At 35.4% G+C, this 14,390-nt stretch overlaps 1 protein-coding gene, 1 long non-coding RNA gene and 1 pseudogene across 6 annotated transcripts; 2 read left to right on the top strand and 1 right to left on the bottom strand.

Annotated features, from left to right (window-relative positions):
- Positions 1 to 2,878: 2,878 nt before the first annotated feature.
- On the bottom strand, positions 2,879 to 6,450 carry LOC123475310 (annotated as a pseudogene).
- Positions 6,451 to 6,836: 386 nt separating this feature from the next.
- LOC123475259 lies at positions 6,837 to 8,536 on the top strand. Its single transcript, XR_006650124.1, has 4 exons — positions 6,837 to 7,485; positions 7,555 to 7,659; positions 7,729 to 8,233; positions 8,295 to 8,536. It is a non-coding gene; the product is annotated as an uncharacterized LOC123475259 (long non-coding RNA).
- Positions 8,537 to 10,726: 2,190 nt separating this feature from the next.
- LOC123466542 (histone-lysine N-methyltransferase, H3 lysine-79 specific-like) lies at positions 10,727 to 12,578 on the top strand. Of its 5 annotated transcripts, none has more exons than XM_045177870.1 (9): positions 10,727 to 10,964; positions 11,036 to 11,360; positions 11,438 to 11,613; positions 11,676 to 11,762; positions 11,820 to 11,900; positions 11,958 to 12,038; positions 12,074 to 12,127; positions 12,218 to 12,292; positions 12,355 to 12,578. In XM_045177870.1, the coding sequence occupies exons 1-9, from the start codon at positions 10,788 to 10,790 to the stop codon at positions 12,526 to 12,528; spliced, it is 1,230 nt and encodes a 409-aa protein (XP_045033805.1). In that variant the 5' UTR covers positions 10,727 to 10,787; the 3' UTR covers positions 12,529 to 12,578. The 5 variants fall into 5 exon arrangements, 4 of the variants coding, with proteins under 4 accessions (XP_045033805.1, XP_045033804.1, XP_045033803.1 ...); XM_045177869.1 differs by having other exon boundaries at positions 12,074 to 12,292; positions 12,355 to 12,436; positions 12,498 to 12,578; XR_006650339.1 differs by having other exon boundaries at positions 10,728 to 10,964; positions 12,225 to 12,292.
- Positions 12,579 to 14,390: the final 1,812 nt, after the last annotated feature.

Below are 14,390 nucleotides of genomic sequence, written 5' to 3'. Positions count from 1 at the left end.
AGGTCTGGATAATCGGAATTAAACGCGGTGTTAACGGGTTTTGAAACCGTATCTTGGGACTGGTTCCTAGAATCGTTTAGATCCATTAACCTGTGGGTAAAAATATGGAGGTTTTGCGATTTGGTAGAACCTTACCGAAAATAAAGCGTCCCGACAGATCGTTCAAAAAGCTATCCGATTGACCGATCGCTAGTCACAAGCAAAGATGGTAGGCTGTAGCTTGACGATGAAGATCTTTTTTTTGAATCGAGTTTTCAGACGACACTAAGCATTATTCACGTGTCACATGTGGCGTAACATTTTCTTCCTCATTTTATTCGACGCAATTTCTGTGTTTCTCCTCCACATTTCAGGTATTTATCTCATCAATTCTTAAACGAAAAATGTGCCATGAACTATCTGTTTGTGTGATAACGTTATGCATGCACACTGGAGATTAATTTGTGTAAGAAAAATGATCAAAAAGATTTTGTCAATCAGTATCCTAATATCCCTAACTTTTAACTAGATTTTAGATTTTTATTTCCATAGAAAGGTTCGTCTTAAGTAGACGAATCAAACTATACCTAGTTTATGGGAGTGCAAACTATGTCTTGGGGTAGTAATTACCCTTAGAAATTATTCATTTACTGTGGCAAAATTTTTGATCCTTTGAATGTTAACACCTAAAAGTGTTCTATGACATGTTGGTTATAGCTTCTGTCTGTGAGAACACGCCGCATTGGATGATGAAAAAGGGAAAATATGTAATCCTACAGTATCCGAGCAGGTACCTGGATTTAGACATGGATCGTCTACTTATTGGATACTTCTACATTACATGCCGCTTGCATTACCACAAAGCTACGTTTGTTTACAGAACACCTCAAATCGATTCTTAATAAATACTTGTTATGCGTTGCGCGGCTATCTGTTAACTGTTCGATCAAGCCAAGCTTGCGATAAACAGTTGTGATTGTTGGAAAAAAGAATGAGCATCTACTAGCTATGTGTTTACCTTGCATTGCAGCTAATTTTAAGCAAAAAAGTTCAGGTGGGGGGCGTATCGCCAGACAAGCCTCAGATCTTTGAATCTGATACATAGGCCGAACACGGCCTTATAATCTTGATTCTTTAGTTCTTTTTGAATCGCCCACCGTTACTTTTCTTCCAAGTATTTTTCCAATTTGCCCCATTTCTGTCATGAAATCTGAAAAAAAAGAAAGGGAAATATTTTGTAAGACATAACTCTAAACTCTGTTAAAACATAACTTTGGAGTGGGTGGGTGGGAGATAGTGGCTCTCTTTAGACCCTTCAAGAGCTTGTGGAAGGCCAAAGTTCACGAGTGGTCGAGAAAAAATTCAAATAACAGAGTCACTGTCAAGAACATTATTTCTTTACTTGACGAAGTTTGGGCAGATCTGTCGCCTAAATATGACAAAACGGATCCCAAGCTTGTGGTTTGTATCCCTGGAATTCCGATGCTATAAAGTAAGTTTTTAAGTACAGGAATATTCTATTAACTTGTGAACCACAACAAGCCCTTTTGCTCTTAGCTTTTCCAAATGTCTGTCTAAGGATGATGGAAGTCAAGATATACTAGTGAAAAATCCTAAATATATTGAAATCAATGATATCTACAAGCCCATTTTATCGTTGGGCGCTTTGGAAGATTTTTTAGCACAAGAACGTTCATCTTCACTACTGCAAATTTTCTAAATGGATTTCCTGATTGTGTAAGTACAATCATTTTTACACTAGTTATCGATTTTCTGACAGCTTTTCTTATTGAATCATTTCAGTCTCAATCTAGATACACGCCCATTGGCGAAAAAGAGACTAATAAAGATTGCTGTGATCTACGTCTGAATCCATTGTACGTAAGCATTTTTTGATTTGTAGTTATACAAACATGTCTTTAAAATCCAATTTAAGAGTGGACACACGTAATCCTGACCAAATTTGAAAAAATAATTTCGCCAGTTATCATAGACAGTTTTATCAAAATTCTGAAATATTGTAGCACGGAGGAATAATGCTGAGACTCAAGTAGCGATTAAGATTGTATTCACTGTCAATGCGCACACACACACACAGTACTAACAAACAGTTACAACTAGACTGGGGCCGCAGCAAGGGACACACACAAGTATTTATGCACTAACGTAGACAGCAGCTACCGGGAGAAATATCTGCTGACAAGACTGCCGGACATCTCGGGTAGAGTTGCGGTCAATAGCCGATACAGAAGCGCCGGACGTGACAACTAGTCAATGGGGCCTCAATAACCGCGACAATATGAAGAACTAAGCAAAGTCTCTGAAGTATTCGGCCAACTAAGTGACATGGGTAGGGTGAAGTACACTTTGTGCAACGTATGCTCACAAACTTAAGACACAGGTTTGTCTGGATTTTTCCGAAAGTAACAGAAGAAGGGTTGTCTTAAGAAAACAAACGTTTTTAATTTTTTTATGATTTTAGACCTAACATGGTTGTTGCATTAAACAATTGATTTTATCACGCTTAATTCGAGGTGTTTTCAGTTGCAAGACAGTATCATATATATATCATAAATCCTATATCTTAAAACAAAGCTTTGTCTTATGTTAAAAACTTAGTAATTTCATTTATTTTTTTTTTATTGAAGGAAAAGTAATTATAAATTGTTGGTTTTATTACTTTGTTAATTTTTATCGATTTAAATTCATTTTTTGTAACTTAGTTTGCGAAAAAGAGCGAAGCGAGGCTATTGAATTCAGGCTACATTTTCAAAAGACTTAGCTTTGTCTTATGTTTATTGAAAAATTTAAGTTGATTAACTAATTTTTTTTTCAAGTTAAGTTAATTTAAAATATTACATTTTTTTATTAATTTAATTTTCATAGATTTATAATTAAGTTTGTATTTTTTACGTTTATTTAATAATCATCAGAGTCACTAGAATGTGTTTCAGTCTCCTCATCAGAAAAATCAAATTTTGTGTAAGAATTGTCAGTTTCCTCATCAGAAGTTTCAAATTCAAATTCTGTTCCAGAATTTGAATTAGTTTCACGTACGAAATTCGAAAAATCGTTGTTACAATTCAAATTAAATATTTTTAGAGAAAGTTGAATTTGTAAATTCAGACGCTCAATTTCGGAATGGGCCATGACTGCTTTTCCTTTACAAAATGTTTCTTCCGCTTCCTCCGAATGTGTTAATTGTTTTAACGATGATCGCTTGTCAGTCAAGAATCGAATGTAGTTTATCATTTCGATCTTAGTTAGTTCAACTTCCTCCTTTGCTCTTTGCAAAAGCATCCAACAATCAACAACATGATATTTATCGGCATACGAAACTGTCGAAAATATGGATTTAAAAATTTGTATAAGTGGTAGATTATGCTAATTTTTCGTTTACGTGTTGGAAAGTTAGTGTCGTTTTCATTTATGACTGCTTCCCAAGGAAAAATACCTTGATTGAAATCCTCGTAAGAGATTGGTAGGTCTTTATCCTTTGATTTTAAAAGGTCAATTGTCTGTAAAACTTTTTTCTTAGTTTCAATTAAAATTCGCCTAAACTTTGTCCGAGCCTTCGAATTTTCTGTAAGGTTAAAAGTTTTTTTCTGAAGATAAAACATTCCAGTTTACTTGAAAAATTATTAATATAAAATAACCTGCTTCTTTAGAGATTTTAATGCGAACCGTTTTCAGCTGAACATAAAATCCTTCCAGCATTCTTCTTAATTTATCAACCGGAGTAGTCTTTGTTCTTCGTTGGTCAATGATTTCTATAGCTTTTCTTTCCAGTTCCTTGTGAATCAATGGGAGATCACCATTTTCAAGGTTGTATGACTGTAACAATTCTTCAACTTTTGTTACGCCTTTTCTGATTTCCTTCCTAGCCTACAAATCAAGGTGGTGCTGTAAATACTTGCTTGCATTGTAAAAGTTACTCACTCTCTGTAATTTGTTGCGTAAGAGGAATGGCATGTTCTGAATTTTATTCCAGTTCCAATAGAGGATGGCTAATGTTAGAAAATCCGCTCTGTCTTCAGATTGCATTATTTAAGTTTAATATTGTTAAAGGATAACAGTTTAAGATGTCTTACTAATTTTTGACATATGCTTGAGAACATAAGCATAAAGATACAGTTTTGAGAATACTTGCTCGTGCTCCTCTCCTCCGGTTAATCCAAGTCCTTTTGTCCATCGGGGATTCCAAAGCACCTGTTATGAATGTTGGACTTCAGAAAAATATTTCTCTTACATAAAAATTCAAATGGTACCTGGCAAGGTAATTGATGTGCCATTTGATGCATTATCGGCAAAATTCCTGTCATTTCTTTTGTTAGCATCATATATTCTGGAAATTCCGGACCAACTTTTTGATGCATCCATTTCCAATATTGACACACAACATCGTAGCAAAAGAATGTAGCCTGACTCTTCCAAGCTTCGTAATGCATAAATGCCGTATGTGTCCACGATTCACCTTTAAACATATTGATGGCATACGGCACTATACAGTGCTTGCAAGAGCTAACGACGAGCCCAGTCTCGTCATATTTTTTATTTTCATTGGAATCTTCTCTTGCAGCTTTAAAAGCCGATCCCCCACACATGTTTTTCTTTTTCGACTGAAAAAAGCAAAGAAACAAATTGCACTACAATAATGTTAAATTAATAGAATATTGCTTACTGTTTGAACTTTGTTGTAAATCCTTTGACGAAAACTTTCAACTTCAACATCCGACTTGATTACTAAATTCTCGAACCTGGATTCTACATCGTCCATTCTATGGAAAAATTTAAAAACTGAATACCAACAATTATCTTAACTTATAAATAATGCTTACACTCTTTCATTTTCTGGTTTCCTCGCTTTTACGGCAGAGGCCAAACGCCTCAGCTTAATGATAGCATCAGATGATCTCACTAAAGGTTTTGTTCCGCAACTGGGTCAATCAATTTTGTTCCTTTTAAATACTTCCTGGTCAATGTAGTGGCGACATGTTTCCCACTCTCTTTCCGCAGTAGTGAACAATAGTATATTGATTGGTCCAGTCTGCAAAAGCCGAATCATTTTAATGTCGTATCATGATCTTTATTTAATTTTAGTGTGTTATGTTACGTACCCGTCCATATTCCTTAGATACTTCTTCAAGAGTGTGAGCGTACATGTTCTTCGAAGAACCTGGACATTTGTGGGAAATGTGGTGGCATAGAAGAAATGCCTCTTCTGAAAACAGGTATGTGACCGTTTCCGATAAACTTGCCGGGAAAAACCCAGAAAATACATAATCATCGATTGTTGCTTTCGTTAGAGAATTACAAGTATCGCAAACGAAAGTTGCCCCCTTTAAAACAAATCGACCTGTTGAAAAGGTTTGCGAATATTAGAAAATATTTCTAATATAGTTTATATTCAGCGTAATTCTTACCTTGCTCAGTGACAACCACGATTGATTCTGTAATATTGGGAATAAGTGACATCGATCCATGGCAGCTTATATCGCAGCATTTATGAGGTACGAAGCATGGGACGCAGACATCTGTAAAATAACAAGAAAGTTAAAAGTTAGCTATGTGTGGTGATTTACGTTCTTATTCCTTACCTTTTGTTATAATGTTTCCCTCTGCATCGATAAAATGATCTGGTTGTAATATTTCCAAGCGGTCGCAAGAACAGAATAGCCGTCGATGAAATGGCATACCAGAGTGAGTGTTTGTATCACATTGATAACAAAGATGTTTCTTGCAGGTCATACATCTTACAGAGCAATGGTCGAGGTCCTCGTGACACTGGTCACATTTTGAATGATACAGTGGCTGTCTTGAAACATATTCTGTGAAAATTCTTCTTCTATCATGCCGTCCCCATGCAGCTATTGCTTGCCGTTCTTGCCATGTTTGATGTCGTCTAATCTGCATGCTATCTAAGTCATTTTGAACCTGTCTCCTAAGGTCGTCTATAAATACACAATTTTAGATTATTAATAACCAAAATAACATTCTATTAAATTTTTCATACTAACCAAGAGCTTCTGGGCTGATGACTGATGGCACATCATCAAACAGTGAATCATGTGCTGCACTGTTAGACGGTGAAACAAATGGTGGCTGTTTGAGGGATGATGAACAATGTGGAAGGGCATCACCAAAACTAGGATCTTTTTTTTTTGTCGAGTTTTTCCCACATAAGTAAAGCACTTTCCGGCAGTAGGTTTTTGTACGGTTTTCGGTTTCTTTTTATTTGCCTTAGACTTAGAAAAAGAAGAAAAATCCCTCTTTCTCTTGGAATCAATGCACTTGCCTTTCTGTTCTGTTGACGAGGTTTCCGAATCACTGTCTGATGAGTTTTCTGCATCATTTGATGATGAACTTTCTCAATCACTTGATGATGAATTTTCTGAATCTCTTGATGATGAACTTGCTCTTTCCATTGTAAATATGTTTGTTATTGAACGGAAACTATTTGACAAACGTATTTACGGGCCAAGAAATGAAAATGTGAATTCGTCTGCTATACCGCTAGTGTCGTCTGGTGGGGAACGGCGACAACTCTCTTAGATTTCGTCGTCTTTCTAGTAGGCAAAGTGTCAGGGAAACCAATCGTTAAAAAGAAAAAACAGCCATTTCGCTGGAAAAAAAACTTGCTCGTGATAAAAGAAAAGCAGATACTAGACGGTTAAAGGGAAATCCATTAAACCTCCCGTTTGTTTCCAGGTATGGGGATTTCAAAGAAGAAAAGAATGAAAAACTTGCCAGAAAAACTGTTAATAAAGTTTTTAAAATGAAAGGTAATCATATTTTGAGACCAAAGTTAACCCAAAGACATAATTTGCTCTTTTTCAATATAGGATTGGAAAATAAAAACCCTGTTGAGGAAAGTGAAACAGACCTTCTGCCTTACAATGGAAATGAACTCGAACAACATTCTTCTACATCTGCATATGATACGATGTCTACAGCTGACAGCTGTGCCAGCACAGTATTGTTGTCCTGTTTGGCAAGCCAACCAGAGCTTGAGCCTCAAAGTGAAATTGATCATCATCTTTCCACCTCTTTCAATTATACCATGTACTATCAGAACAGCTGTACCAACACTCTATTAAGTTCCTGTTTGGAACAGATGGAAATGGCTGCTAGTATTCACATCGAGGCTCTACAAGGAGAAAGAGTTACCGAACAGCAGCCATCTTAAAAAAAAAAAGGATGAAGCAGCAGAAGGAGAGAAGGCTGAAAATTTGTGGAAAGAAAAATAAGAGGATGTCTACAAGGCTTTCGTAACATCACATGCTTCATCTGCTCATGGGAGGATGTGTTCTTCAGATGGATGTCTTAATTCCCTTTTTGACCATCATATTCGCTGTGATGATTGTAAACGTCACTTCTGCCATAGCTGCGATAAATCCATTCATTTTCGGTTACCGTTCCATAAACGAATATGGCTTAATACGGAAAGCTCTAAGGTATTGGACCACACACAATTTATTAAGGAAAACGGATCAGTTTCCAAGCAAGGTATTGTCATTTTTACATGTATGCGTTTTTTAACTTATGGTTATCAAAGAACTTTTTTTTATCGTTTAGAGGTTCCAGTACCAGTATTTATTCCTTCAGCTTTCCAAAAGTGTCAATCGTCTTCTCTTTCAATTGCTGCTGGAAACGACTTTTGTATCGTCATTACTGCGAATGGTAAACAAAATACCAATTAAATAATAAAAAAAATTTTTTTAGCTGAATAATTTAATTCCGAATTCACAGGAAGGTTTGATCTAAGTACAGCTTTGTTTCGCTGCAATTCATGCGAATGTACTTTCGATGCCACACTTGATGATTGCATTCTATCCGGTTTTTGGCCACCCGTGCCTAACAAGTTCACTTTTCTATGTTGCAGTCAACTGCTAACTCTGTGGCATCATCTAAAATGGCTTACCCCAGGAACTTCTGAACAAAAGTTCTTGGAAACGATTTCAGCTATGTTAGTAGAGGGATCGAGAGTGAGTATTAAAAAGTTAACCCTTTAAAGTAATTCAGTCGTCATGTTCACATTTTTCAATTACTTTTAGTGTCTCTCAATTAAAACTCCTATGTTAGCAAGAGCTGGCCAGGCTCATGAGTTTACACGACACTTAACTGATTCACGAATAAAGCAGGTGGATACGCTTTCATGTCGTGCCTGTATTGATGAAAAAACCGGGAATCCTTCCCTCCTCTCCGGCCATCCTGATGCAAATCATAAACTAACAAGGACTGATCGTAAAAATGAGTAAAATTAATATATTTAGTGATCTTTCGTCATCTGATTTTTTTTTCAAACTTTAAAATAGACGCCCAGCTAGGTCTTGGTATGGTAGTGAGGTTATTGCTGGGAATGAACTTAATATTTCGAAATCCGGAAGACTAATATTCTTGGAAGTTAACATTTTATCGGAGGAAATCTTGAGATTAAAAGCTGTTTATGACGAAGCATGGTCATACCTCCGATACTTCTGCGAAACCCCCATTTTCTCTGAATCTTTGATTGATGTTCATGAAAGTGATGACTACGACTCCGACACTTATAGTGAAAACGACGATGGGTCATTCCATGACAAGTCGAATTTTTCCGTCGCAAAAAAAAATAGATTTGCACAATTTTTTTACTGTGGGTTCTTATTGTTATTAAGATTACTTTTGCCAAAGGAAAAATTTTTCCGGTCAGCAGGAGCTGAGGAATAAATCCCCGAAATTTTCCCTTTTTAATTTTTTAGATGCGTTTTTTACGATTTATTTAACATTTGCCCTATTAATTTTTTTTTAAGAAAAAATAAAAAATAGCGAAAAGAAAGAGAAAATTTTTCTTTCTTTTTGGTTAGTGTCCGGTAAAAAAAATTTCTCCCGTCTATCCCAAAAATTGATCCCGAGATTAAAATTTTGATTGAATTTTGACAAAATCTGGCCGCTCGGACGGCCTTCATTTTTTTAAGAGTAATAGAAATGTTTGTAATAAACGACGATAAATAAAAATCACGCTTTACCCGCTATCAGTTTAAAAGTTACAAATTTTTGAAAACCGTATTTTTTTTTGCGGGTTTTCACCGCGCGTGGAGTTGAAGGGGTGCGCGCGCGCCCCTTCAACCGGCGGATAAGGCGCAACCATGGGAGCTACTATAAGGAGAGCTACTGTTCTTAAAAAAACAAACAAATATTATTCTAAATTTGCCAATTGGCAAGTATATTTGGCAGAAATACTGTCATGTTCACTTTTTGGAACCTTAAAAATTCAATCATTCATTAAAAATTTAGAATAATATTTGTTTGTTTTTTTAAGAACAGTAGCTCTCCTTATAGTAGCTCCCATGGTTGCGCCTTATCCACCGGTTGAAGGAGTGCGCGCGCGGCGCGCGCGCACCCCTTCAACTCCGCGCGCGGTGAAAACCCGCAAAAAAAATACGGTTTTCAAAAATTTGTAACTTTTAAACTGATAGCGGGTAAAGCGTGATTTTTATTTATCGTCGTTTATTACAAACATTTCTATTACTCTTAAAAAAATGAAGGCCGTCCGAGCGGCCAGATTTTGTCAAAATTCAATCAAAATTTTAATCTCGGGATCAATTTTTGGGATAGACGGGAGAAATTTTTTTTTACCGGACACAAACCAAAAGAAAGAGAAAATTTTTCTTTCTTTTCGCTATTTTCTATTTTTTCTTAAAAAAATTAATAGGCCAAATGTTAAATAAATCGTAAAACACGCATCTAAAAAATTAAAAAAGGGAAAATTTCGGGGATTTATTCCTCAGCTCCTGCTGACCGGAAAATTTTTCCTTTGGCAAAAGTAATCTTAATAACAATAAGAACCCACAGTAAAAAAATTGTGCAAATCTATTTTTTTTTGCGACGGAAAAATTCGACTTGTCATGGAATGACCCCGATGTTGTGTAGGATGTTGTGTGATTTATTATTAAGCAGCTTGTGCCTTGTCTAAATTGCATAATCTGACTGTACAACTTGGAATATATCATACGGTTCCTGCATACAACTGTATCATCAATTATGAATAATATACCGTGGATCGTGTTGATAAAGTAAATGTGGTTTTTTATTATTTGTTTATATCAAGAATCAGTTCTATAGTAAACGAAGTCATGAAACATATATAAACACTTCCATGAAATATAAAATTCGAATCGCCGCGAAAATATGGCCCCTGGTTGTGATTGGTTGTTGCGTTTTTTGGACATATATTGTACAAGACGGCAAAATTTTGCCATTTTGTACACACCAAAACATTCCTTGTCTTACGAGGAATCTAATTATTGGTTTTAAAACACGTAACGAGAAAAAACAATGCCCGAACGGAGTGCCCAAAGTTTGCCACTTTCTTTGGTTTTCCCTCCCCCATGAAATCGTCAAAAATTAAAAAGTGAATTATCGGACAAACTAATAATCCAAAATGAATTATCTAACTTGAAATGAATAGAGGTAGGTAAGAGCTATCGATTCCTGTAAAATTTAAAGCAAGATTTTCATAAACAAAAAATTTTAAAAATAAATGTTGTTTACAATTTTTGCGTTTCAGAGAAATACTGGACTTAGGCGAGAAATCGAAAAAAAATTATTCGTTCCTAAAATTTTTGCTTATGGAAAACTTGCTATAAATTTTACAGGAAATCGCACTTGTGCAGTCAGCCATGGGTTGTCAAATTCCAACACTTCTGACCCCTCCCATTTCCACGTTGACTTCCGCGCAGTACCGTTCCAAGTTCCGCGTTCCATGTATAAGAATAGACGATTATCGATCGAAATCAAAAACTGTTTATTTACATTATCACCATAAGAAAATGATTTCAGAATCGGAGGGTGACAACAGTTGTGAGGAAGGACAAGACGTAGCAAGGAGGAGGCTGGATGAAGCTTTGATACAGAAGAAAAAACAGTTCCAGAATTTAAGGAACATTAAAGGAAGAACAATAAAACGGCGAGATACGGATAAACAACAGAGACTTATTGCTTTCAAGGTAGGTTTTCGAGTGTTTTAATACATTTTTCTTATTTGTATACTAATGAACTATATTTATACGTCGTATAGGAGTCTTACAAAGGGAAAAAAGAGGTACCTCAAAGAAACAAGCCATGGTCGGTTCTTGAGTGGCAAAACCATTGGAATTCCCTTGACCAAAGACAACAGGACAATCTAGATCGCAAGAAGTCTCACTGCCATTTAAGTATTGGTTCGAAGATTAATGAGATGGCTGCGGATTACAATGCCTCAGTAATTTGCTTAATCCGTTACCCCAATGGAACTCAACACACCAAGTATGTGTTAGTAAGCGGAGGTGGAATTAAATATTCCAAATCAAGAGACGGTGTTCTAACTGAACAACTCTGGCATCGATATTGGAACAAAAAACAAAGTTAGTAGTTAGTTATATAATTTAGCAGTTAGTATTAAAGATATCTATTATTTACAATTTTAAATTATGTTTTTCAGAGAAACGACAACAGTTATGTGAGGAGAATGGCCTGTGGCTTGAGAGAGCCAGTAAAAGAAAAAGAAAAGAGAGAACAGTGGAAAGGACAGAGAAAGAGAAAAGTATGCAATCAGATTTAGAGAGACTAGAGAAAGAAGAAGACGAGGAAGTATGGGACAATCGAAAGGGGAAACAGGTAACAAATATCTTCAAAATATACACACAAATATTTAAAGATTTTTATGTTATTTACATTAGAGGAAGAGAGAAAGACAATTTGATAATGAGAGCGTAGAAAGTGAAGAAGAATACAATGAAAGATTGGACAGCGGAATAGAGAATCAGGTAATAAATAGATACAATATATACACATAAGTTTAATATAATTTAAATTTACAATAGAACATAGGAAAATCACACAACGAGACAGTAGAAAGCGAAGAAGATAACGACGAAAGATTGGAAAGGGGGATATGGAATCAGGTAGGAAGTATATAAAAACAAAAAAACAAGTTTAAAAAGATTTTTTTAACAAAAAAGACAATAGAACAAACACGTAATGAGAGCGTAGAGAGCGATGAAGAAAATGATGAAAGATTAGACAGGGGAATATGGAATCAGGTAGAAAGTTTAAAAAGATTTTTTTAACAAAAAAGACAACAGGCGACAATGGGAATAATGAGAGAGTACAGAGCGATGAAGAAAACGATGTAAGTTTGGACAGGGGTATATGGAATCATAATAAGATTTATATGCAAAACAAAAAAACAAGTTTAAAAAAATTTCTTTTTACAAAAAAGAAAATAGGAGAAACAGGTAATGTAGAAAGCGAAGAAGAATACGACGGAAGATGGGACAAAGGAATAGGGAGTCAGGTAAAAAAATATAGACAAAATATACAAACAAGTTTTAAAAAATTTTATTTGCAATAAAACAGAAAATAAGACAATCAGATAACGAGAGCGTACGAAGAGAAGAAGAAAACTTTGAAATATGGGGGGGGGGAAATGGGGGAACAGGTAACAAATATATACAAAATAGAATTCAAATTTCAAAGATTGTTTGTTACAACATAACAAGGGTACAAAGCAAACAGACAATGACACTTTAGAAAACGAAGAAGAAGACGAGGAAGGAAGGAGCAAAGGCATGGGAAAACAGGTAACAAATATGTACAAAATAAACATACAAGTTATACAAGTAACAGGAACAGGAAAAGGAACAGGAACAGGAACAGGAACAGGAACAGGAACAGGAACAGGAACGGGAAAAAGACGAGTAGGAAGACCACGAAAAGAAGAAAAACGTTTGTTGAAGCAGTAAAATTAACATTGTGCGTACTTTTTGTGTATGTTTAAAAATAACTGGCAGTAACCTAGTCCTTATTTTGATATTAATCCGGTCAGGCAAGAGGAATACAACGAATTCAGAAGCAGAAGATTTTTTAAAATTTTGATTAAAAAAATAAATAATACGTCTTCTTCGGCAGTAATCTGGGCTTACCGACGGACGAATTATTTATAATTCCAGACTTATCGACAAATATATTTATTCTTAAGAGACAGCTTTGTCTTAAGTTAGTTGCACGTCATTTTTTAAAAAGGTTGGTTCATCTTTGAAAGAAAATGTATTTGTAAAATTTTTTTACATTCTACGAACCACAAATTTCACATCATTGTCAGCATGAGTTAGTAAGTCCTTCAAGGTCATTAATACTGGAACATTTTAATTTCAATTCGTTTGTAAATAGTTCATATTCAACCGCTAGATGACGAATTGGTAGAGAATATTTTGTTAAAGAAAATATATATGATGTAAAATCGACCATTCGCAGGTATGAATGAATTTAATTGGCTAATTAAATTTCCCGCACAATTTTTTCATCTGGTTAAAATTTTAGTAAAATTCAGGGAGACCCGGGTCGGATCGGGTTGCCCAAAACTTGATCCTCAACACGCCCCGAATGCCCTTATCAAAACCCAACCAAATATAAAGTAAAATGGAACCAGTTTTTAAAAAATTAACTTTACTTGAACGATTATTAATGAAATCAACAATTTTGAAACATAAGAAAGAGCTATGTCTTAAGAAAATATATGGCCTATGAAAGCCTCGCTTAGGGCGTAAATCGATAAAATTATTTACAGTTAAAATTTAAAATTATGGTAAGTGTGATGAAATCTCCTGTTCAATAAAGCAACCGTTTAAGGTCTATAATTATTTAAAAAATAAAACAATGTTTTCTTAAGACAACCCTTCTTCTGTTACTTTGAGAAAAACCAAGACAAACCTGTGTCTTAACTTTGTGAGCATGTGTTGACTTTGTGGCAGGATCTTATTCAAAGATTTTTTTAAAAATTGGAGGAATAACAAGAGTTCCAACTAATTTCTACAGCAAATTTTGTTTTTAAGGTATCCCACGAGTTGCCAGGTGTAAGCCTACTTCAAAACTAGACTTTGGCCCCCTTCCAACGAATCCTAAGTTTTCAAGAAAGTTAGATCGACCATTTCCCATTCTCACTGGAGAAAAAAGCTAGGAAGCAGCTGTCTGGGATGGAGCAGCGATGAAGACGAAGCATGGTGAAACAAGGACACGAAAGGAGAAAGCTTTCCTGAAAAAGAACCAAACGCAGTGGAACCAGGATTGTGATGAGGAAATTGATGAAGGATACCTTTAATATATTGCAATGTAAGTTCTAATTATTCAATTTGTAAATTTTTCAGTAAAGACAAAATGCAATAGGAACGGACTTTATCAACACGAGTCGTTCCCAACACCGGGGCCATCTGGGTCCAATACGGGTACAGACAGTAGTCTGACAAAGGAGGCTCTATCATTAGGGTTTGAAATTTTAACTCTTGTTCCATTTCTTTATTGTTTTATCTGACTCTTTAATCTGCATTACAGATCAAAAGCGAAAGAACCAAAAACAAAAAGGAGAAACGACAAATTCCTTGTTGAAGGTTCATGAC

This window comes from Daphnia magna, linkage group LG8 (assembly GCF_020631705.1).
Source record: "Daphnia magna isolate NIES linkage group LG8, ASM2063170v1.1, whole genome shotgun sequence".
Classification (NCBI taxonomy): domain Eukaryota; kingdom Metazoa; phylum Arthropoda; class Branchiopoda; order Diplostraca; family Daphniidae; genus Daphnia; species Daphnia magna.
The sequence above is the reverse complement of the archived record's forward strand: the minus strand, read 5'-3'. Positions and strand labels throughout refer to the sequence as shown.